We start from the raw sequence: 25932 nt of genomic DNA on the forward strand, positions 1-25932 counted from the left end.
ATGTAGTTCGGAAAGAAAATTAACATTTCTCTGTGGGGAATCAAACCGCCAATCTCTCACTGTCCGGGCGAGTGTTCTAACTATTGAACTACAGAGGACAGATATTTTCATTCCTTAGAACATATGTATGAATGCTGAACGGGACTGCGCATGGGCAGCCTCCTAGCTCAGCTAATAGCTCTTACGACGTTAGCCCCCAGATGGCGGCATATAGAAAGAAACGATGTCACTCTCCGCTGTTCATACGAAGTACGAAAGCACTTTGACTACCTTTACCAGAAGTGTCTTAACAAACTTTTCTTCCTCCACCGCAACCTTAAACACTCCACTCGGGATATCAGACTATCTGTTAACAAACTTATATCTACCCCGTTCTTTCCTACGCTGCTAAAATCTGGGAACCTCACCTACAGTAATATAGGCAAACTCGCATCAATTCAAATTAAATCAACCCGATTTGTTCACTACTGCTGGTCATATTTTGTTTCCGTCTCCGAACTCAAAAACGAACTTCATCTCCCCTCTCTACTCTTCGTCTCATTTCTTGATTAACATTGTTATATAAAATTTTCCATGGTCAATTCAACATAGATACTTCTGGTATCTTAGCCAAACCATCCTACATCTCTCGAAGACTCTACCATTCCCTTAAAATGAAACTTATTTTTGCTTCCACTGACTGCTTTAAACACAGCTTCTTTCCTCACACCATTGGTGAATGGAACAAAATCCCAAGCTTTATTGTCGAATCCCTCACTATCACTAGTTTTTCGTCCAATATCAAACAATATCTTTGTTATTTTCAATCGCATCCTCTTATATAGGCGCCCGGGCCAACAATATTGTATAAATAAATAAACTGTAATTATGTGAAATTTGGTGAGTATAATTTATCGAGCTGAAATCGCTGAAGTTATAAATAAGAAATTTGGTCAGTAATATATTTCATAATGTAGACACCCACTAAAAAACGGGATTTCTGAAAATTCAAACCCCAAGGCGATCATGATAGGTTGAAATGCTATATAAGCGAATCATCGCCGATTAATTTTCATATTACCAAATCCACGCGGGTGAAGCCGCGGGTAGTACTACAGTATATACAAGTTATAGCTATTAATTTCCAGGATTGCTCAAAATAATTCCGAAAATATTAATGTAAAGTACATACACGTTTAATATGTCTCAAAGTAATTTCCGCCTGCCGTAACACACTTTTGTGATAGGTGTACAACTGTTGGAAACAATTTTTAAAGTCATCTTCCGGAATCCTCTTAATTTCGGACGTCAGGTTTGCCTTGATGTCGTCAATATCCTGAAATCTTGTTCCCTTTAGTGATGTTTTCAGTTTAGGGAACAAGAAATAGTCAGATGCCAAGTCTGGAGAATATGGAGGGTGGTTGAATTGCACAATTTCTTGCTTGACCGAAAAACACTTCACGAGCAAGGCAATGTGCGGCCGTGCGAAGCACTCAACTATCCTTCCGTCGAAAGCAAAGCCTTACTCTCAGAATTCTTTTGCGAAGTCGGACCAGAACTTCTGCGTAGAATATTCCTGTGACAGTCGTAGGAAGTTGTGCAGTTCAACCACCCTCCATATTCTCTTGGCACACGCTCAGTCGATTTGGCACTCGCCGACTATCAAGTAGTCGACATCAAGAGGAACAAAAATTGCAATGGAACATGGTGTCGCAAACCACGTTGAGAGGGTGAAAATCGCGAAAAACCATGCAGGTTTTGATGTCGCGCTGGAACGACAAAAAGTACAATAATAACTACAAAAATATTTATTTGATTAATTATTATAAGAGTTGTTGGAGTGGCGGCCGCTGGCATCATTGCACAGTCAACAACGGCGTAAAAACGATTCCCGGACGCGCTCGAAGATACTAGGTAGGCTTTGGATGTCTGCCGCAGCGATGACAATCCACGCTACGAGATCCTCAGATATGGTGAGTGAACTTACGAACGCATTCAGCGATCAACTGACATCCGCCTTTCGTCTCTTCTGCACTCAGAGCCTGCATGCGTTTTTCGCTATTTTCACCCTCTCAACGTGGTTTGCGACACCATGGCCCATTGCAATTTTTGTTCTTCTTGATGCCTACTAAAAACCCTCTGAGTTTGTCAGTTTGTCTGTTTATACACTGAAGTGCCAAAAAAACTGGTCCACCTGCCTAATATCGTGTAGGGCCTCCGCGAGCCCGCAGAAGTGCCGCAACACAACGTGGCATGGACTCGACTATTGTCTGAAGTAGTGCTGGGTAATTGACACCATGAATCCTGCAGGGCTGTCCATAAATCCGTAGGAGTAAGAGGGGGTGGAGATCTCTTCTGAACGGCACGTTGCAAGGCATCCCAGATATGTTCAATAATGTTCATGTCTGGGGATTTAGGTGGCCAGCGGAAGTGTCTAAAGTCAGAAGAGTGTTCCCGGAGCCACTTTGTAGCAATTCTGGACGTGTGGGGTGTCGCATTGTCCTGCTGAAATTGTCCAAGTACGTCAGAATGCACAATGGACATGAATGGGTGCAGGTGATCAGACAGGATGCTTACGTACCTGTCACCTGTCAGAGTCGTATCTAGACGTATCAGGGGTCCCATATCACGCCAACTGCACACGCCCCATACCATCACAGAGCCTCCACCAGCTTGAACAGTCCCCTGCTGACATGTATGGTCCATGGGTTCGTGAGGTTGTCTCCGTACACGTCCATCAGCTCGAAGCAATTGGAACCGAGCCTCGTCAGACCAGGCAACGTGTTTCCAGTCCTCAACAGTCCAATGTCGGTGTTGTCGGGCCCAGGCGAGGCGTAAAGCTTTGTGTCGTGCAGTCATCAAGGGTACACGAGTGGGCCTTCGGCTCCGAAAGCCCATATCGATGATGTTTCGTTGAATGGTTTGCACGCCGACACTTGTTGATGGCCCAGCATTGAAATCTGCAGCAATTTGCGGAAGGGTTGCACGTCTGTCACGTTTAATGATTCTCGTCAGTCATCGTTGGTCCCGTTCTTGCATTATCTTTTTCCGGCCGCAGCGATGTCGTAGATTTAATTTTTTACCGAATTCCCGATATTCACGGTATACTCGTGAAATGGCCGTACGTGAAAATCCAAATTTCATCGCTACCTCGGAGATGCTATGTCCCATCTCTCGTGCGCCGACTATAACACCACGTTCAAACTCACTTAAATCTCGATAACCTGCCATTGTAGCAGCAGTAACCGATCTAACAACTATGCCAGACACTTGTTGTGTTATATAGGCGTTGCCGGCCGCAGCGCCGTACTCTGATTGGTTCCATATCTCTTTATTTGCGTACGCATGCCTGTACCAGTTTTTTTGGCTCTTCAGTTTATATACATATAACTGTATCTATAATAAGTATATAAAAAGTGAAAACCCCCCCCAAGTCCGTTTCAGCTGAAATAAGTCGTGAAATGTTGGTTTTAGAAACATACTTTCAATGAGAACAGATATTCAAATGACGTGCCCCAAGTCTTTTTTTAACACGTTTACTGGTGGGGTTGTTGGCTCACTAGCCTTTTTATTTGGTCCACCAAAAAAAAGAGAAAAAATGTTCACTCGTGGGCAATGACTTATTGCAATTCTGTCAATGATTATGAATCCCGCCTCAATGTTGGATGCTCTTTCTTTAACGTGGCCTACCAGTTTGAATTTCTCGTAAAATGACCTGATGTGCCCATTTAAGTTATGTCATCTATTTTACTAGGGGCCGTAAACTACCGTACCGTAATGGAGCCTTACTACCGCAAGTGTACTCAAATACAAATACAAATACAAATACAACGCCACAACAGGCAAAATGCCCAACGAGGTGGCTGATAAAAAGATGCCCATAAAAATATGGATGTCATATGTTTCAAAAATACAGCAACCCAATTAAAAATGCAATTAACACAAATTACAAACAATATATACACATGATAAAATATTATACAATGCCCATAAAGAATACTTATGGTTGTCTTATTCTAAGTATGGATAGAGCTTCTCGATTTATCCCAACATGTTTATCGTATTTCTTTTTAAACGTGTCAATTGTGTTACAATTTACTACCTCCGGGGGTAAGCTATTCCATTTATTAACAACCCTATTGGAGAAAAATTCCCTGCGACACCATTTATATTTTCATACTGTCCCCCCAGTTCTCTAACTCTCAATTGGAATTTTGTTGTTTTGTCTCTTTTGAGTACAACAAAAAAAAATTTATGTTTCTAAGTGTAATATTAGTTGAGATATTTTTGAATTATAAAATCGTTGGAAAACATGGAAAGAACAGTATACGAGTTATACAGGGTGCGGGTGCGTAGGTAACAGGGCCTATGACATTTTACTAGCGAACCGTTGATCCTAGAGGCATATTTACAATTACAAAAGATACTCAAATAACGTATAGTAGTCAGACAACTCCATCTATAGCAGAAAGCCTCTGCTTGAAGCTCGTGACGTCACTGAAGAAGTCCATTTCATCTATAGTCATTGGATATACTGTAAAAAAGGTACAGATATCGCATGCGTCGGCCTGCTATATCCAATGGTTACAGGTGAAATGAATTTCTTCAGTGACGTCAAAGCTTCGCGCGGAGGCCTTCTGCTATACATGGCGTTGACTCAGACATGTCATTCATGTTGCAAGGGATTATATAGTTATTAAAAAAAAATTAACTTTTTATACCGTCTCCGTCATAGGCGGAGATTGGTTTGGAAGTCTGGTGGGGCAAGGTCATTATTGCTGGGGGGGGGGCGCACAATGATGATGATGTCAGCTCCTATATACATTAGATCAGTCGACTCCACCTGTGACGCTGGGGGGCGGGGGCAATGCCCCACGCCCCCCCCCCCGTATCTTCGCCCATGATCTCCGTGTGCCCAAAAACCCAATTAAAAAGTCGTTGTCCGGTCTCTCCTGATGCCAACTAAAAACATTATGCGTTTCCAAGTGCAATATTTGCTGAGGTATTTGAATTCGTAAAACGGAGGAAAGTTGAGAAAAAAACAGTGTTTTAATTACACATAAACTGTCTTACCCGCATTTAATGCTGTTTTCCCCATCTTTCTTCCGTTTTTTGAATTCGAATATCTCAGTGAATATTGAACTTAGAAAAGTAGAATTTGTTTATTGGCAACAATTTTCTGATTGAGTTTTTTGAGCACAGGGCGTCTGTATAAAAAGCTATTTTTTTTATTTAAATAACTATACAACTCCTTGAAACAGGAATGATTTAGCTGAGTACTCTCTACACGTTATTTGGATACCTTTTTCAATTAGAAGTATGCCTCTAGGATCAACGGTTCGTCAGTAAAATGCCATTACATGCCATGTACGTATAGACGTATATCATGATACGATGTTTTTATTTATCACCCATTATCAAGTACTCCACTATTAAGTACATCACTTCTGTTTTTCAACGTAAACATAGTGGAGGTAAACGTGAGGTAAACATCGGTGTTGTGTATATAAGTATTGATATTTTCAGGCTTTTCTTTTACAGATTTTTTAAAACACACACACACACTGTGTATTTGCGTAAGAATTCTGTGGAAAGCTGGAAATGCGAATAAATACTAAGAAAACAAAATGAAACAGAGAAGTAAAGTGAACTAAACTGAAGAAAGCTTCAGGTTTTTTCTTCGGTTTCTGATATTGAAGCACGGGGAAAGTAAGCTATATATGCAATAGGCCTATCCTACATAAATATAATAGGCTGAGTAATTTATGGCTATTATTATGTAATTATTATATCAGTGGTGGCTCGTAACAGAAAATTCTGAGGGGGGCACCAAAATCGTTTTGAATTTTATTACGATAAGGGCAGGCGCCCCTCCCCAATTTACTTATGGGCAAGTATGTCATTTCTAAAGGCCTCATGATTTTGGGGCTGTCAATATATATTCACTGACAAACATCTTTGATTTCGGTTGCTGAGAGCCTATTGATTTTCTTCCAACATGGGAAGGGGTCATTAAGGGGTCATCATTAGCCAACATGGGAATGGGAAAAGGCAAAAAAAAATTATTTAGAATGATTTTTCCTGAGAAAAAACGATGATGGCTATCAAGAAATTTGGCTGGCAAATAATTTGTTTTTTAATTTGTCGAGCTCTGTATTCAATATATAATGTGGAAAAGATAATCTAATTAGCATTGAATACATAAATTTACTTATGTATTTCTGTTAAAATAAAGGATGGCAATGCAATAACATAATTGGATGCATGCTGTTTGAAAGTAAGTGCGGTTTTGCGATTTTACGATGTAATTTTTGACGGGTTGTTTCGGGGGGGGGGGGGAGGTTGGACAAAATCAGACCGATCCTGAGTATACTGCATGTGGGCCTTTTCATACGAAATTGAAGGTCAAGCTCCCTTTCAAAACTAAATTATGCTGATTCCTACGGATTCGGTGCCCCAATTGCAGTTCCACCGTTTTAAAGATTTAAGAATTATTTTCGTAACTTTTTTCTCAAATGTTGTCGATTAGTTTATTTTTGAATGAGTTACCAATAGCTTTCTGATTGTTTTCTTAATTGATAGAAACGTAGAAACGAAAAATGTTTTCAACATGATATTTTACGTTAGAATTGCATTTTTCGTAGCTTCTTCAGTCTTTTTTTTTTTTAAAAAAAGAAAGAGAATCATTCTTTGATCTTCCGATGGGCTTGACAGTAGTTTTAACTTACGAGAGGATTTTTGAGAGGGATGCTTAGTCTCTTACGCTCAATAACTTTCTTTAGTTTTTGCTGTTTTAACAAATTTTTCATATTTTTCATTAACACGTTCATTTTTTTTGTGTGCATATCTCCCAAAAAAAAAAATCTGTAACAAAATAATATGCGCAGAAATAAGACATTGAAAGAAGTTTACTTGTGGGAAAAGCATTTTACCAAATTTTTTCAACTATATCAAGCTGGAAATGTTTGAAAAAATTATCTTCTTATTTTATTTTCTTCGTAGAACTTCAGCAATAATAATGAAAAGAACACAATTTGTGAAATGTATTGAGTCAACCTTACTAGAAACAGATTTGAAGACAAATAACATTGAAAAAAATTATATTGTAGATTTTTAAAAAGGACAAAAATTGTCTGAAAATGGAAATACAAGAGTAAAAATATTAGCATGAGTGCATTTCTGTATAATGTATAAAATATTATAACAGAAATGTGTGAATATATCTGTACATTTTATTTATACAAGATTCCTTCATGGAGACTTCATCGACAATTGAGCAATGAATAAAATATCGATGGTTAAAGAGAACTATGATGTCATTGGCTAATTAATGCTTAATCAAGAGTACTGAATCAACTTTGTTGTTACGAGAAGTCTAAATGAGATATCTAAGTTAGGATGAAGGTGTGAGGTAATAAATCTTTAAATGCATGGGCATGGTTTGGAAGAAAAATATCATGTACACCTCACTCATAATATTTGAAGCAATGAAACTGAACGATATGGCAATAGCCCAAGAAATCGACAACAACTATGCACACGCCGGTTCAGTTCGTATCTCCAAATAATGCAATTAGTGAGAGAATGTTGAAAGGTATAGACGAGTGGATTTGACCGAGGGCCGAGGGCAAATGGCAGAATCCGGGAAATGGGACATTCAGCTCCGGCAGCGGCGTAATTCTCGAAGATTACCTTTTCATATATATATATATATATATATACATGTATGTTGACATAGTTGAATACTTTTAAAAGCATAAATTTCCTCCGCAGCTTAGAAATTAATTTTCAGGTTGGGCAAATAACGACGAATCGGAAGAAAAGCCGGTAATGACTGATACTAAAATGCACATGATGGTGACACGGAGAAAAAAATAATTGTGAATAAATTTGATTATACATTCAGTATTTACCCTGAACAAGTATTTCGCAACAAACATTTTATTGTAGTTGAAAACTAAAAACTATTTAAAATGCTTTTTACACTGTGGTTTATAAGACGTTGAGTCACGTACCCTAAGAAAAGGTACTGCATTTCGTTCCTTAGTTTGCCCTTACAAACATTAGGGAAAAAAAGTCACATTTTGTTTCGTATCCACGGATTTCAAGTATTCTGGCACTGAACCAGAATTATCTAAATGTTTAGTAGAGTTCATTTTATATGTGTATTTTCTACTTTATTAGCAATATAACCAGCGTGTTCGAATAAACTCCGCATCTCTATAATAATCGTAAATGCTTATTGCCTTAAAAGGTATCAGTTCTCTCGAGCATATTATTTTTGCAATGATATCATAAAATATCTGATAGCAAACAAACTAATAACCCTAATTGCTTAGTTTATCTCCTACCGGTGTTCCGAGTGCTTTAGCATAGACGAAAAACTTAATTTAAATGTCACTTCGATAAATATATCCTTAATATAGTAGCATTTTTTCCCTGAATTGCAAATAAAACCAATTTTTTTAAAGAACACTAATATCATATGCTTGCGAAACATCTCAAAAACTTAGAATCGGTCTCTTCTAGGGGCTTTCATCTTCAATTTAAAATCATTTAACTTGTGTTACAAGAATACTCATTATGCACTCTAACTAAAGTGACTAATTATAGATAAAAACACGGATCAAATTATAAGCTAACGTGCATTTAGTTAAAAAATGTTTGAATCATCCCTTCTATTTTTACATTTAAAACCTTTTCAGATGTATCCAATACTTATTGTTTTGAAATGAATTGGCTTTTCCGATGATCATTTGCACTGGACTTTTCAGAAACTTCTCCTTCTCCCCTCCTCCCCACCCAAAAAATAAAGTTTTGTGCAAATATTTGTCTCTTCTTTTTATCTATAATATTATTTTAAAATGATTTCACTCTAGCATTATGCATCATTGAAAAAAAAATTACCAACAGCATGCTATCGGCTTTCCCATATTCTTCATGAAATGAGTAACGAAGTAAATGATCGATTAAGATATTATGAACACTTAATGGAAAATTAATAAAAACCAACTTACCTGCCAACGTCAAGTGTAACTATAGTTGCTTTTGAGCGGCCTCCAGTTGATGCCGATTCGTGCACATACTGTCTAATGTATGCTACTGGCCATATTACAAAGCACTCAGACTTGTTGAGTTTTGCAAGACCAACACCATGGCTAAATATCACGAGTTGAACATCGCCACAGATTCCTAGCCTTTCGGATGTGTTTGTTGGTTGAACACTCACAAAAAATATCTCTCTAGCAAAAGATACTGAAAAAGTAAAAAAAAAGTAGTTAATAAAAAAAAAGTTAATTATCTATTATTTTACGAGAGGAGACTAAAACGTATCTCATGCATTTTAGCTTGCAAAAGTGACAAAAATAAAGAATCTGAACAGTCGATATGTCGAGTTTTTTAAATTCAGATGTTACCGGGTGAATTTTATTCAGTATAATAGAGAGAAAAGCAAACTTTGCTAATAACGTTTTGTTCGATTAAGGGGAGTATAAAAATTTCAATTTTCATGTTTTTCCCTCATTATTTTACGAAAGTGGCATTATTACAACATTTTGATGATATTTTCTCATATCTTATTTATATTATGTTAACATTATATCAGTTTGAAATTTATTGAATTTCTGACAGAGAATAATCATTGCTGTGTCACAGCGATGTTTATTTATAATAATTTATGTTGATATATATGCGTATACTTGAACTATATTTTATTGAAATTGTTAAAATAATACAATGAAAAAAATGAACCTCATTATTTTGTGAAGTTTCATTGAATAATATTTTTGGAAATTATGAAAAAAAGGAGAATGGAGAATATATGCTACTTTAGTCATGTTGATCTTTGAAAAAAATTTAATTTCGGGAGAAGTATAAACACATTTAAATTAAATTTTCATTAAAGTTTGCGCTATTACTTCATCGTTAAACCCCCCCCCCCCAAAAAAAGAAAACTCATAAAATATTTTCTCACAAAGAAAAAGATATAAGAGTAAACTCTGTTGAAAACCCACGTAATTCTAGTCGAATTTCACGTAGAAGCTACACGTGTGACGGTTTCTATATAAATGAAGCCATATAATAATCATATGCTATATTATTGTCATGTAATGATCGTGGTTATTTTTTTCAATATATTTTCACAACCGTGTTCAACGGGTATCACATTTATTCAAATATCAAAATGATAAAACTAATTAACATGAAAATATCAAATTTGATTTGATATTTAAAGATATATCAAATCTTTAATTTGAAAATATCTTTTGAAGCCATTTTGAAACAGATGAATGATTTCATTGATTTTTTCATTGGCCATCAATAAAGGAATATTTCCAGCTCCTTCAAAATTCATACAAAAACTGCACGCCCACTTTATTGTGCTCTTATATATACAGGGTGTACATAATTAATGCTCCCCTGCTCTGAGCAGTATACAGTAACTATCCATCAGAAACCTATAAAACTTTGAGCACATCTTAATGAAAAGATGAGAAAGAAAAATTGTGAGTGCAAAATATAAATAGGTTCCTACACTCACCACAAAAGGGTGTTTTCTTCGAGAATCATAGTGCATATGCTAATTTTTTGCAAACTTGACACCAAACTGCTCAAGTTTCATAGCACAGCATCTCAGTGATGCACCCCTGTCCCACCCCTAAGGGTATGCAGGTACAATAGCAGGGCATGTAAACATCTGCAGCGCAGAGCTATTTCCACTCTTATTTCTTCACTAAAAATGATGACATTGACCATGGCCCCCGCATCCTGTAGCGGGGCCCCTAGGATAGGATCTTTTGCGCGCCCCTCGGTCAGACTTTTAACGAATCCCTTCTGTAGTTAATTTACAGCGTGAAAAAGCAAAAAAATGATGATAACCGTCCCGGGCCCCAGGACTAGAGTCCGGTAAGCCCCCCCCCCCATGTGGGGGCCATAACATTTACTTCACAAAAAATGCTGTACTGGTGAAACTTTGCGAACACGATGATTCTGCAGAAAATGTCATGCGAAGATTTTTCGATCTTTAAATGAGATTCGAAAATTCCTCATCTATCACTAAGATGATTCTATAGTTTCATAATTTTCTGATGGGTAATTAAAACTGTAGACAGCTCAGAACAAACGGGCTAGCTTCAATTATATACATGTATATTTGAAAAATAAACAAAAAACGAATACATTATCGAATTAATGTGTATGATATTCAGTGTAATTCACGAATAGAATTTCGTAATTCACGAATAGAAATGATTTAAATATATAAAATAAGTCATATGCACTTCATTTGAGACATACAAAGCAAAAAAGTAATAAATACGCGTATGCATTAAAAATTGGGAAAAATAACTATGAAATTACTGTATATACCAAAAAGTAAGTCAGAAAAGGTTGAGAGAACCACTGCTATGAGGCTGTCTATAACACTGTTTCCCAATCATTGGCCCGGGTCGTGACATTAACCATGCCATAAGATAATAGTCTATAACAGGATAACAAATTTTAGACTGAGGTGTCTGTAATAATTAGTTGACCGTTTTTAATTAGTTTATCTTTGTGATATTAAATAATAATCATATAAATGATATGTAATTAATTGTTTATTCGTTGTCTCAATTTAAATTTATCGGGCCCAAGTTTAAAAAGATTGAGAACCACTGGTATAAAAGTGAAAAACCTCCACTGTGTTTCATCATTTCGAAGCCTTTAACGGGTTCGAGAAAATGTGATGGGAACAGCAATACGTTTCCACGAGAGTTTTTCATCCAATGTCAATGAAATTAAGAAAAAGTAAGTTTTTTGTTGACCAATCCATATGGGACTCGTTTTCAGCAGATCAAAGAGAAAGAATGTGTGTGAACAGACAAGGCTCTGTTGAAGGCAATTTGAATCATGTGTGAACAGATAAAATATTTATTTTGTTTCAAACGCGATTGCGATAGTGTTTCTTGCTTATATTCATATCAGTCAGAAACTTTGTATATGAGACGTGTGAACGGTATTACATAACTCGTTAATTATGCCGGAGTGACATATATAAACAACCGTTTGAAAATGGCTTTAAGTTGTTGGCATCAGTCTAATTTACTGTAGCGTGTGAAAAAAAACCATCATGTGTATCCGAAAATGATCATAATTGTTTTTGGTCACCAAGCATGTCACTGAAATTTTCCACTAGAAGATCACTGAAACAGATCAGTGAAGTTAACTGTATAAACGCAAAAATGTTACAATCAAGAGAAAAAAATATACAACTGGCAATCTAGTCTTCTGTTTTGAAAAATAGATGGCGACACTTAGAACACATAGCACGCACTCCTTAACCCAGCATTTCCCAACCTTTTGGAGTCCACGGTACCCTTAGGAATAACATTAAAAATTTCGGGCACCCTTCCTTGAATACAGAATATAGTTTACTACAACGAAAATCACTGAATAAAAATACATCAGTAGAGTTTTGTTTGATTAATCATTAATGTAAAACTTGTGATTCATGCTTAGAGCACAGATACTTGAATCAGGCCTTAAAGTTGCCAACGAAACACGTAAATTGTCCTCAAGGTCTTGTAGTCTATTTAGTATATCCACATACATTTGCTCTCTTGCCTTTCCCTTCACAATGGCCCCCCGCGGGCCTGTTTTGAAGGCGGCAGATGTCTGAAAACAGATAGGCCCCGCCAGAAATCTTTTTAACTTTGAACTTTGAACTTTGAACTTTATTGACAGATGGCAGCACTACACATAACAAGGATTACACAGAAACAAATACCATTTCAAGTTCACAACACATACACGCACATTCCGGCATGTACCAATTCGTTAGAAATTCCTAGAGGAATGTGTACGAGGTCCATATATGGTTGAGTAGTAGTAATAGTAGTCTATTTCTTGCTTTATACTTTATTGTCACCATAGCAGAGATGGCTTGCTCGCATAGATATGATGTTGAAAAGGGCAAAAGTGCTAAATTGATTTCTCCATTACATTAGGATACTCTTCTCTCAGTCCAAGCCAAAAAGCAGCCACCGACGACTCACTCTTGGTGAACTTAACTTTGAATGTGGAATCGGCGCAAAGATCAATATCGATTCGATTCATCTCGTTCGCAAGCAGTGAAATCTATTTCCTCCGCACTGTCAGGGAAATCAAATGGTGAGACAACCCAGTCGAAATTCTCAGTGGAAAGAGATGGAAAGTACGTATCTATTGCATCTCGCAATCTTGCTAAGTGTTGAAAAATGATGTCTCTCGGCTTATCCAAAGGTGTGTGTGTGTGTGTGATGTCACTCTCCGCTATTACTACGAAGATTTCGACAGCTGGCTGAAGCGAAGATAAATCCAAGAAAGAAAATTGGCCTTGCGGAGAATCGAACCCACGCCCTCTCACTTGCCCGGTGAGCACCCTAGACCATTAAACTAGAAAGCAATCTTCTTTCCTTAGAGCTCATGTGCGCTGAACAGGGGCCGTACATGGACAGCCAGACTCAGGCCAAAGCTCATATTGCTGACACTGCCACCAGATGTGGCGTCTTATTCGATAAGTCTGTTATGTAAGAGAATAATTAATTCGACTTAGTTTATTTTGAGTCTTTAAGTGGACCGTAATATATATATTTGATTTATATATCCCCATAATATTTCGTAGCACCCCTTAGCCCTTATCGCGGAATCCTAGGATGCCTGGAACCACTGTTTGGAAAGCTTGCTTTAACCCTTTAAGGGGAATTCACACGATATCTCGCCTCCTTAAAAGCCCCTATTCTAGCATTGATAAGCCCTGATATTTTCTAACGTTGATTTCTGTATTTTTCCCTATGAAGGTGTAGGTTTTTTCCCTATACCCTTTATTTCGTACCAGCTAAAAATCGGAAGAAAGCCTACTTTATTAGCTCTTTGCGGTCCTATGTCGAGGTGGAATCGACATCAGCAAAAAAACAGTACTTCATTATTATAACGACCCCTGTGAATTCGTCTGCTTAGCAAAATTCATAAGCTATTCGCGAAACACAAAACATCATGGGGGGGGGGGGCTTCCTGTAATCGTGGTTGTTGGGGGAGCTATAAAATACCAACGCAGTACTAAAAACGACCTCTGGACCGCAAGGGGTTCAAAAAGATATGACATTTTGAAGGGAATTTACTGATTTATGTTCTGCCGTTTAAAGGCTTAAACATCCATAAATATGTCAAAAAATAAATAAATAATGCAAGAACCAATTCACTTTAGAAATTCATCAGAAGAATGTTTGCGACGTATATGTATGGTTAAGCAGAGGTTTGTTTAGTTTTTTTAAAGTTTTTTTATCTTTTATACATGAAATCTCCGATAAAAATCTAGTATTCAATCACGTATTCTAAAAAACAATCAGATCTCAATTTCAGGCTAAGACTCGAAATAGAATGAGCATCCAATTAAAGATGGAGACGCATGATGGGTTCTTCAGTTTGATACTCTATCTGCCTGCGAAACAGTAACTTCTTTTCCGAAAAAAAAAGAAAGCACAAAATAAAAAACTCTCCGTGAATAGTTGTTGAGTTATTATTGTAGAAGTACGCACTTTTTTCTCCAGACAAAAAAAATTCTTACCCAACTCAAATTCCAGTAAATATGAAGGAAAATATCTTTTCGAGCATAGTGTAGAAGATTTAACATGACTTAAAAAAAAAACCAAAAATAAAATTATTAATTTTTGTTGAGTCATTTTTGTTGGATTTTAGATTTTACTCCAATGGTAGTAATTTCTTTAGGATATATCCCTATGGCGAAATAACTAGAGTAAGTTTGTTGTCTGAAATAAAAGATTTAATGTTGTCTGAAGATCAAAAATGAAAAGAAATGTATTTTACGTATATAGAGAAATATAGGAGAATTTATATTAGTCCGAGACGAATATAAAATCTGCGGTTCATTTTAAAATTCAAGTAAGCTATGAAAAATGACAGAAAAATTGTTCTGTGATCCACCAAAAATAATTATTGGTGGGAAAATTAAAATTAAAATTTTCATGCCTCTAATCGAAAAATTTGAATTAGTAGAATTCACGCTTTCCCCCCCCCCCCCCCCCATCTTGTTGAAAAAATTTACTCCGTAAGAATTGAATGAGAATTTTTTGAGATATATCAGTGATTGGAATTTCTGATATTTCGTACATTTTTTGCGCGCTAAATAAACTCTCTCAAAAATTTCGAATAAAAGTTAAATATTTCAATCACTGATATCTTATCGAATTTATATTAACATGAATTTTAATTGTTGGCAAATTTTGATTACGGGCCGTTAAAAATTTTAATTTGTATCTTTTCCCTAATAATCATTTTTGAGAGGTTCAACCATTGCAGCAAAATTCTCTTCTTTTTACTGATAATATTTCATATTTTACTGAATTTTGAAATGAACCATAGAATTTTTATTCCTTTCGGATATTTTTGGTGAAATCCACTGTATAAAGAGTAGGTTATACCAGTTTAATTGGCATTACAGGTCAAAACAAAATTATTTTCAAAAATTAAAAATGAATAATTTTTTTTACTACAACGCAATGAGAGAATATTTTCAGTTGACAATGTCAAACTAAAAATGACGAGAGAAAATTATTCATTAGAATTAATAAAACTTTGTATTCGATAATTATTGGGAAGCATTAAAGTTTTCATCGAATATCACGAAGCTCCATCTACGTTTTGATTACGACATCAAAATGTAACTTTTAAGTTAATAATAATTAATAATTGAAATAAGTCACCACTCTCTTGGTTTATAACTTGCCTCTAAAACCCATCAATTAAATTAAGGAATTCACAGAACTGTTTTCGGTTTCGAAGGATTATAGAGTGCTACATTAAATTTTAATAAAGAGATACGTAATTAAAGCAATTTTCCAGGTTCGATTTCAGCATGAACTATTTCTGCTTTACGAAATTGAGGAAAATTCTATGAAATCTACTAAATTTCGTCATTACCTCTCTCGTGATTTTGCTTGTGGTGCTTTCAATCTCGTTTAAACAGACTTGCTTGTGAATAGATTACTTAACATATATTATTGCGGGTCACCGACAATTAATGTTCCTCTAGAAATGGGCTTTAATATTAGCAAATAGCGCAGCACTGAGCAATGAATAATGCTAGCATAGTATCTTTTGTATAAAGTATATTCAGCGCGAAAACACATGGCCAGAACGCTTGTTACGCTTATGGTCTATAACATTAGTCCAGCTGCTTCCAGAGTTTACGAGTGACCACGATTATTCGTCATGCAAATGCAGTACAGCAGTGGTTCCCAAAGTGTGAATGAACTTGGGGGAATGCGTGAGATTCTCCAAAATAGAAACGTTCAAATTTGTTATTTATTTTCATTCTTCGCAACGTAAAGAAAAGTATATCAAAGCAAAAAAAAATGTCTTTACTCAACTGGGCTACTTACCATGTATCATATAATGTAATTTCAGCAAATTCTACTAGTAATCAATATATCAAGTTAATACTGTACTTATACAGGGTGGCTTAGAAAGAATCATCCGATTTTGATATTATATATATTTCAAAATTTAAAACACAGAATGATAAGTAGTATGTTTTTATAAAAGGGGGAAATATCTACGTATATTATGAGTAATATTATTAATGGTCGTTTTCAAGCGAAGAATCATTTTGAAATTGGATGATTTTTTCTGAATCACAATGTATATTAAAATGAAGAAACGTACATCCTACTACACTTCCAATTTCATAATAAAACAGCACTGCCAATTAAATATTGAGAAATAATTTAATATCATTCATCATTGATTACGCAAATTGGAATCGAGAGAAAAAATGCGTTTCGAAAAATGCTTTGGAGACAACACATTTACTAACAAAAAATCAGAAATGTTCCTTCAAACTGGGACATATAGTCATTGTATATAAGGGGTCGACGATAAATTTCTTGTTAAAAGGGGATCGCGGTTCAAAAAGCTTGGTAAACACTGCAGTACATTAATCGAAGCTAGAAATATGCACAAGTTAATCAATAGAATATGTCATAAAAAAATTAATATCGAGCGAATATCAGTTATGTTTATACTTACATAAGTATTTATGTCAATACCAACAATCGTTTTGGCTATTTTGAAACAAATTTCTCTGATAGCATTTTAAACCTACCGAAAGAATTTGAGCATAATATTGTGATGAAATAAAAATTAAACGAACAATGCAGAGGGTTGATTTTTTTAACAACAGATACATATCATGATTTTGTACCAAATACAGAAAAATTTCTAATTGATATCACAGGTATGTTTCACGATCATTATAGAAGTTGATGATTTGTACGGTAGTAACATCCATCCATCAGGAAACATTTGCATTCTACTGAAATTGTTGACAACATGAATGTGAGCTTTCCATTCCAGAATGAAATATGCTTGATCCAAACATGATTTCCTATAAACGAAAAAGCGCATATTTATATGTTGTTCCTGATGTCAGAAAGAAACTTGCATAGCAAAAATAGCAAAGAGAATAATGAATAAATTAGTGAACATATAAAAAGTCCATAGCAAACAGGGGTATGGCATTTTATGGGCGAACTGTTGATCCTAGAGGTATACTTCAAATTAGAAAAAGTTTTCAAGTAACCTGTCAGATATGTCATTCATGTTTCAAGGGGTTGTATAGTTACTAAAATGAAAAAAAACTTTTTACACTGTTCCCGTGTGCACCAAAACCCAACTAGAACGTTTTTGCTCTGTCACTCTTCAGCCAACAAAAAAAAATTCCATGTTTGTAAGAGCAATATTCACCGAGATATTCGAATTCGAAAAATGGAGGAAAGATAGCGTTAAATGCGGGTCAAACCCTTTTTCCGCATTTAGAGCTGTTTTTCTCGAATTTCCTCCGTTTTTCTAATTCAAATATCTCGGTGAATATTACACTTAGAAACATGGAATTTTTTTTGTTGGATCATGAGTGATGAGGCAACAATTTCCTAGTTGTATTTGGGGTACACGGGGACTGTATAAAGTTTTTTTTTTTATTTTAATAACTATAGAATCCTTTGAAACATAAATAACATATCTGAGTACTACAGGTTATTTAGAACCTCTTTCTAACTGGAAGTATACTGCCCTGATCAACAGTGCACCCGTAAAATGTCATACCTGTTTGCTTTGCTCCCTGTATAGTACAGTCGAAATGCACAACATTTTGCTAATTTCAAGTACCGTAAACGCAGTCTACTTTGGCTCTGGAATTGTTACTTTGTCCCAAAACGAAGAAAATGATTGCAACATGCGTGCAACAGCTGATTGCTCTATGTTCACATAGTAGCCAGCGATTCCGTTAGGCCGTTCGTAGCACTGGCTAAGATAGCCCACCTTCATTAATGTTCTAATATTCGTCGCTAGGTTGCAGCAGTGCTTTTTTTCCTCACCCTGTTAAATACATGTGTTGCTGTCAAATTTGCTTTTGTGCAAGGAATCCAGTACACGTTTTAGTTTAGGTACCAAATTTTAAAGCCAATACCATCTCGATTAAGAATATATAAAATGCCTTTGTAGAACCATCAAAGTTTTTTTGGTAAAATGCATCGATAAAAAAATAGCACTGGTAACTTCAAAAAACGGGTTACTTTGTCCCAATGAAAAAGTTGGATAAAGTAGCGGGAAATGCTTGTGCCAACACTAGTAGTAGTAAAACTATCAACGTGTCTGTTGAGAAAAATAAGCCATTGGAATCAACTCTGCCGAAAATTCTGGAAACACAAACTCTAAAGGACACTTTGGAAAAATAAAATATAGTAGTTGCTTCGAAAAAGGAAAACATTTTCAAGCACTGGTTATGAGTGTAGCAGAAATTGGCACTATTGTGGATTACATGGACACTACGAAGTAAGCTTAGAAGTGACCAACAGGAAAAAAAAGGCCCTTTTCTACAAATTTTCTAATATATCAATCAAGTTTTCAAAATTATTGAAAAGAGGACTTTTCTCAGTGAATGTTGTATAGGCAAGAATTGAAAGATTTTTTATGAATTTATAAAAGACTGATACAAAGATTGTACTTAGGTAGCCTATGCCGTACCTATGTAAGACTAATATTTGAGGACACAAATTTCATTAAAATATTATAGAAAGTGGATTTTTTAATATCACAGTCTTTTAAAGAGAAGTTTGCACTATCTAAAAATTACCTTAAATCTCAGTATTTATTATTCGTTATTTTCTCGCATATTATTAAATAAAAAGCTTTACAAAAGTGGACCAAAGTAGTGGTCAAAGTGCGCCCGTGTTTACAATATTGCTTTTGTTAGATCATCCGAACTTTGTTCACTGTGCCGATGTTTTCCGTCACTAATGAAGTACCTCAAAAAGATCGCAAAACAAAGTCCATAACAATAGAAATAAAATCAAAATTAGAAAACACAACCTTATAAACAAGTTTTGAAATTTAATTTTTAAATGATATATTTTATACTCAAATCCTGCAATTTTATTCGTCTTGGTTTTTTTTGAATAACAACGGTAAGTTTTTAGAGGATTATAAGAATTTCAAGAGGAAATAGCTTTGAAAAGAGGGTTGAACACGCAATTCAAATGGGTTACATGTGTATCTCTATCATTCCAGCTACTTACCAGCACTGTTATTTTTAGCTGCTGCAAATATCTGATCCCAGAGAAATAAATTTGCAAAATTTACCTGGTAATAAGAGGAAATTTCTTGTCTGCCAGGATTTTAAAATTAATGGCTGAAGTATCTGCACCAATCGCCATTAATGTGAAATTGAAAAGCCACTTCACAAACAATCCTGTCTTACATATAAATTTAAGGAAACTAGCATTTATCACAAAGCAGAAAGAACTTATATTTTTTGTTCAAAAATTTAAATATGAATGGCGCATCGAACGAATTGTCGATTTCAATAATGTATGTTATAATTAACATGTCAGTATCTGAAATTTATTTCTCTTACGTTTTAGCTCGTTTATTCTTTGTTACAGAAACAATTTAGAGAAAATGCTTAAAGAGAGTCATTGAATATATACGATATGTATATATATAATTCCTATTTCTCTTTTCATTCAAAATAAACAGAATTGTTTTCCTTAAAATCTGTAAAGCCCCAAAAAAATCAAGTAGATGGTGAAATCATCTATGCTAAAAGAATCGTTATACCAAAGGAGACTTATTTTTTTGTGGTGGCAAAATCAAATACACACTTAAACGATTACCGGAGAGTAATTGCAACATTTAAGCAATTACCATGAAAGTAATTGGTGAGCCAGGAAGACATTATTGCATTTTGTCGTTGTTTTCCCGCAGCAAAGAGACTGTAAACTGACAGGTCATTGAGCATTAGCTTTATTGTTGCACTCAGTGTTTACCGCGAGAGCTTAATGTTCCCTTCTTTTATTTTTAGTCGGCAGCGAAGTCGAGAGGAAACTGAAAATGTTTTCTTTCAGTTTCTAAAGACGACATCTAAATCAAATAATATATATATTTGTATATACATATAAGGACAATTAATATTATGTTTATTTTTCTCTATGTGCGCGTGTGTTTGTGAGAACATTATATAATTTGTTTAATCTCATAAATAATTCAAAGGTATTTTGAAAGCTTTTAACATATAAAATCATGTAAATCATATATGCCTATGGGCAATAATCATAATAAAATGTACTTCAATTAACATACTTCGAAGAACATTGATGAGGCAAGAAAAAATAGATATTAAACAAATTTAACATTTTTTTTTTGCTCGATTTATTTCTTTAGTTGGTGAATTCAAATAATAGTGCTCGTATGGTACTAAGTACAGTAGACGCCGCTTATTGCGATCATGGATCATGTTACCATTTGGGTATTGTTATCACTTTTGCAAAGTATGGAGCGGACTAATATCATAACATGAGAAAAAATTCCTTTGTAATTATCAGGACTTCGGTTTTTATTATCATTTTTTTCCCGTCGACATTTTGGACGTTTGAATCATGCACATTTTGAAGCTAAGGTTTAACCAGGCTTTTTCTTTGCAAGTTATACTCCTGTTAACAAAAATTTATGTACTCAGTTCATAATGCCCTAATAGTAGGAAATTGGGAACCGAGGACAATGGGGCCGTAGTAGCCACTATGATCAATGTACGTGTAGAGATGCTTTTGCAATGAGCTTTCTACAGTAAGGCCGGTCGTCCACTGGAAGCTACTACGAACAAAAACAAGTCGTATGTATGTGCAAGACCGTTATAATAGTGTTGCGCATACGCGCGACTTGTTCCGAGACATGTTTTTGCTCGTGGTAGCTTTCAGTGGACGACCGGCCTAAAGACAAATAAAAATGTGAGATTAAAAAGTCCTTGGTCAGTTTCTTTCAGTTGTTCGTATTCAGAGTTTTCACCTACAAACGTATCAAGGGATTTATGGCATCTACCGCACATTAAAAAAGTACACATCGTATTTCGTGAAACATTAGGCAGTTACATTCTAATGCCATAAGATTTCAGCTTAAAGTGAATATTGATCTAAATCCCATTATAGAAAAATATATAAAAAAAGAAAAAAACGGCCCGATTGTGAACGTTTGGCAACCAGTCATGTGGGAAATAAAAACGAGGTTGTGCAGTTTTCACACATTTTGTTCAACCAAACGGGACGTATGGTTATCGTATTACCTTCTGTGTCTCTTTCGGATATAGTTATCAATCCATTATTGTTATCAAAATCCCTGTCTCGTTGTGATCACATTAAGCGGCGTGTACTGTATTGAGGTATGAAAAAAAAGACAAATCTTCAACAAATTTCATAAAACAATCGAAGTCATACAGTGTTGCCAAAATGTTTTGATGTTCTTCTATTAATTCTTTTTCTATTTTCGGCAAAAAGATTCAATACATAACCATAGAATCTGAGCTATAAAAATATGTATTATATAGCGTAAGCCTTACCTTAATATGTGGAGGCCATTTCTGATCCTGATAGGAAAATTGCCACGTGTCTGAGAACCGAAGGTAAAGAAACCAAGTACCTGGTGTGCACATGAGAACCAATGATGTCACTATAGAGTGTGTTTGTCTCCGCCACGTATGTGTCCGTTAGCATCAATTAATAAATAACAGGTCTAAAGTTCAGTTATATAGCTTTTTATATAATTGTGTAATATATACCAAGTACCCTCAGAAAGTCATGTAAAATTTGAGAAACCAATGATTCACCAAGTATTTATGCTCGGTTTCCACAGAGATGATCAGAAAAAAGAAGGATTTTTTTTCCTATCATGAAAACTTATACTGTTCTGAAAGATTGTTTGACAAACACACTTTTGATGGATGAGTATTTTTTAGGTGCATGTGCAAAGTTGCTCCTGGACGCCTACAGTGTTATGTATTGGGGAAAAATTTCCTATTGTGTTAACAATAATGTTACTACAAAAAAAAAAAAAAAAAAAAAATCTACTTCATCCTGTACATTTCTATGGAAACTTCGTCGTCCTAATGTATATATTTTGTGAATCACTGATTTTTGAATTTTTTGAAAAATACTGATTTTTGAATTTTTTGAAAAACACTGATTTGTGATTTTTGGATCATCGGTTGTGTGATGTAAGTGTGACATCTATGTCTACATAGTCTATGCATTATAAAATACACTCATTCAAAGAATTAAGAGTAAGGCATGAAAAAGAGATAGAAATGAAAGGCTAAAGACAAGCAGAGCAGGGGCAGTTTGCGTCGTAGAGTAATCTGCATAAAAGCTTTCAGCATAAGCATATGTGTGTAAGATGCGCGTAAAGAACATAGGCAAGATAAATAATCTATCAAATCCCAAATGGTTCACAGAAAGAAAATTCTGAGACATAATAATTCGAATCATAATTGTCAAAATTCCAGACATAAAAACAGTGCACCTGAGTGGCGTGTTGGTAAGATGCTCGTCTACCCCCGAGAAGGTTTCCGTTCCAGGTTCAAACCCAAGGGAGGATAGAGATAAGATATTTTCACTAACGAGCTTGAGGTGACCACTGTTAGATAGCGCCTTCATTTCCAACCCATCTCATTAACGACAGTAAATTGCAACATAGCGATATGGCCAGAGTTGGTGTTCGGTGAAGTAGAAATAAAGAAGAGAGGAAACAGCTGTTCCAAAATCATATACAATTCGATTGTTTGGAATATAGAACAACGTTTTGTATTTCACAACTTTTTCATCCAGTCGAACAAGTTTAGATATACAGGATGATTTTAAATTTATGGGATAAACTTTAAGAGATGATGTAAGACACACAAAGAAGCATTTTTGATCATGGAATGTGCTGTCGAATAACGATAGCAAAGGCGGTAGAGGTTGTATTTAAAGAGTGCACAAAAGCGCTTCATGAAAAACAAATATCATATTTTAACAACAGATTTGCTGCGGTATGAGCTATCAACCGGATTGGATTAGAGTTTGTTTTTTTATTGCTACAACGGCCACCAAGGTCATTCTGCGCCAAACAATGATTAAGCGGTATAATGACTTGTGGCAAAATTTGCGTTACCCAGATTGCACCATGCGAAGGCCTTCAACATTACAATACACTGCACCTTTGAATGCTTGATTGCACTTATTGCAGCAAATGCGTCAGAAAAATATGATAAATGCTTTTGGTGAAGTGCTATTGTGCACTCTCTAAAACCACCCCTCTACTGTCTTTGCTATTGCGATTCGACCACAAATTCTATGACCAAAAATGCTTGTTTAAGAGTCTTATACCTTATATCTTATAGTCTCTTAAAGTTTGTCCCATGAATTTAGAACTACCCTGTATTTCATGCATCCGCGAAATTAAGTTTGAAATAAGGTTGAGTCCAAGTACTCTCGAAGTTCCATCACATTCAAAATTGTCCGCTATTTTCGTAAAGATGTGTAGCAAAGACATAACACCCAGTACATTTTCAATATGGCTCATATCCGGTTTTTGGACCATCCAATCAAATATACATTGTTTCTTGAAAAGCACTATTCCGTTGATATTGTTGTGTGGAGAGTAGCATTATCCAGTTAGAAGTTCCACTCTGACCTATATATATATACATAGAGTCGATGCATCTTGTAGCTAGCACTCTTTCAAGTGTATATGCAGATGTTCTACTACTCCATTCTTTTGGCTGCTGGAAAACTCATTGAGAACCTTATTTAAATCATGCCAATTACATTATATCGGAATCTAAATTTAAGCCTTTTCTGTATCAGGAAACAGTACAGTGAGACATTAATCCGCCCAATGTAGGAGGCTTTCAGCCTCAATTCATCGTTCTATTTTATGCCTGTGTGCTAGAGGCATCTTTTGAGTCACATTCCGAAGTTAATCTGTTGCCAGAGAGTCGATGATGAGGAATACATTTTGAATTGTTCAGCCCATACTCACACTGAAATTGACACACTGATCGTGATTACACGGTTGCAAGAGGTACCAATTTTTTTTTCTTATCGTCACTTAGGTGTGCTTTTTGAAATTATGTATAATTTTTTCCCAATATTTTTTGTAAATATCAAACATAAATCTACGTAATTTCTTTGCACGCAATACCTCTTATATTCCAGTATATTACCTTCAACATGAGAGGTTGACCTGATTTATTGATCAAAATTTGTTTAGCAAAACCCATGGTTTTGATATGCGTCAAAATGAAAAAAAAACAGTACGACTGCATAAAAATGTTTCTTTAGTACTAAAATCATTTTAATCCTAATGAAAATGCTAATTAGCTATGCAGTGTAAATTCTGCACATTTCCTGACTAGTCTCTCAGCATTTTATTTCAACTTGTCTTGTGTTTTAAGACAACACGTTTTCTTAATTTTATATGATTTTTAATAAGAAAATTTATATGTGGTATTTATTATCTATATTTGATTGAAGTTTTTTCAAACGTGTCACACACATATTTTCGACACTAAAACGATGATTTTTTAATCAGTATTATACTTAAAGTATATACAGAGTGTCTCAGCACCAGTTTTACAAACTTCTAGGAGGGGTTGGGTTTGCCTAGACGACATAGCAGTGCATAGTTGGAAATGCTTCCTTGATGCGGTAGGGTACGAAGAAAACACTAGAAGTGAAAGAACACCACGTAAGTGAACACGCATTTTAATAATAAATATGCATCGAAAAAGTAACAGAGGTCAAAGGTGTGCTCAAAGTGTCATCCACGAGTTGTAATGCAGGTCTCACGTCTCAGGCGCATTGAATTCCCAACATTCTGAACGATTTCGGGCGTGTCTACGACTTCCCTGCAATGCAGGCAACAAGTTTCTGAGTGCTGTCAACAGGGGTGTCATACACCAATGTTTTGATAAGATTCCAGTCTGGGAACTCCAGAAAAAGTAGTCAAGGCATGATAGATCCTTGACTATCGAGCAGGCCAATACACCAAACGCCCGGAACCACCGCCCCCGTATAATGTCATCTAACGCAGGGTTTTCCAACTTGTGTTCCGCGGAACCCCAGGATTCCGTGAGAGCATTTTTGGGGTTCCGCAGAATCAAAAGTGACGGAACCCCAAAAATCTCAGAACGCTGATAGCTTCAAAAATTTCTTGTTACTATTTTCACCTGAAGCAATTTTTTATTTCTATTATTGTTGAGAACGTGTACTCTAAAAAATTTGAAATTATTTGACCTGTAGGAGACAAACTATATATTCGCGTGTTGGCTCCTCTCTTTCTTTCTTTCTTCCTATTCTCACACACTAGTCCTTGAGACAACAACAGAGTCAAGAAGACTTGCTGGAATTAAATATTCCAGAAACGCAAGACCTACATGCGGATTTTATGAGGGTCTTCTGCAAGGATACCAAACTTTTGAATTATTTCTTTGCATTCTGTGCCCCCCGTCTCTTCCTTTTAGGATCGCCAATTGAGGTTCATGATGTCTGATTGTCATCGCTTTTCTGAATAGCAAATCCCAAATAGCAATCTTAAGGCAGAGAAAAGGGA

At 35.5% G+C, this 25932-nt stretch overlaps 1 protein-coding gene across 2 annotated transcripts in view; it reads right to left on the bottom strand.

Annotated features, from left to right (window-relative positions):
* Positions 1–25932, bottom strand: part of LOC149080604 (uncharacterized) — a 258750-nt gene that overhangs the window by 16460 nt on the left and 216358 nt on the right. For both annotated transcript variants that reach the window (XM_089239756.1, XM_089239755.1), the window contains exon 4: positions 8997–9234. In XM_089239756.1, the coding sequence (XP_089095882.1) occupies positions 8997–9234 (238 nt within the window). The remainder of the gene's footprint in view (positions 1–8996; positions 9235–25932) is intronic.

Source organism: Pholcus phalangioides, unplaced genomic scaffold, assembly GCF_987345545.1.
Source record: "Pholcus phalangioides strain wild (caught in Gottingen) unplaced genomic scaffold, Ppha-v1.0 ptg000011l_1, whole genome shotgun sequence".
NCBI classification, from domain to species: domain Eukaryota; kingdom Metazoa; phylum Arthropoda; class Arachnida; order Araneae; family Pholcidae; genus Pholcus; species Pholcus phalangioides.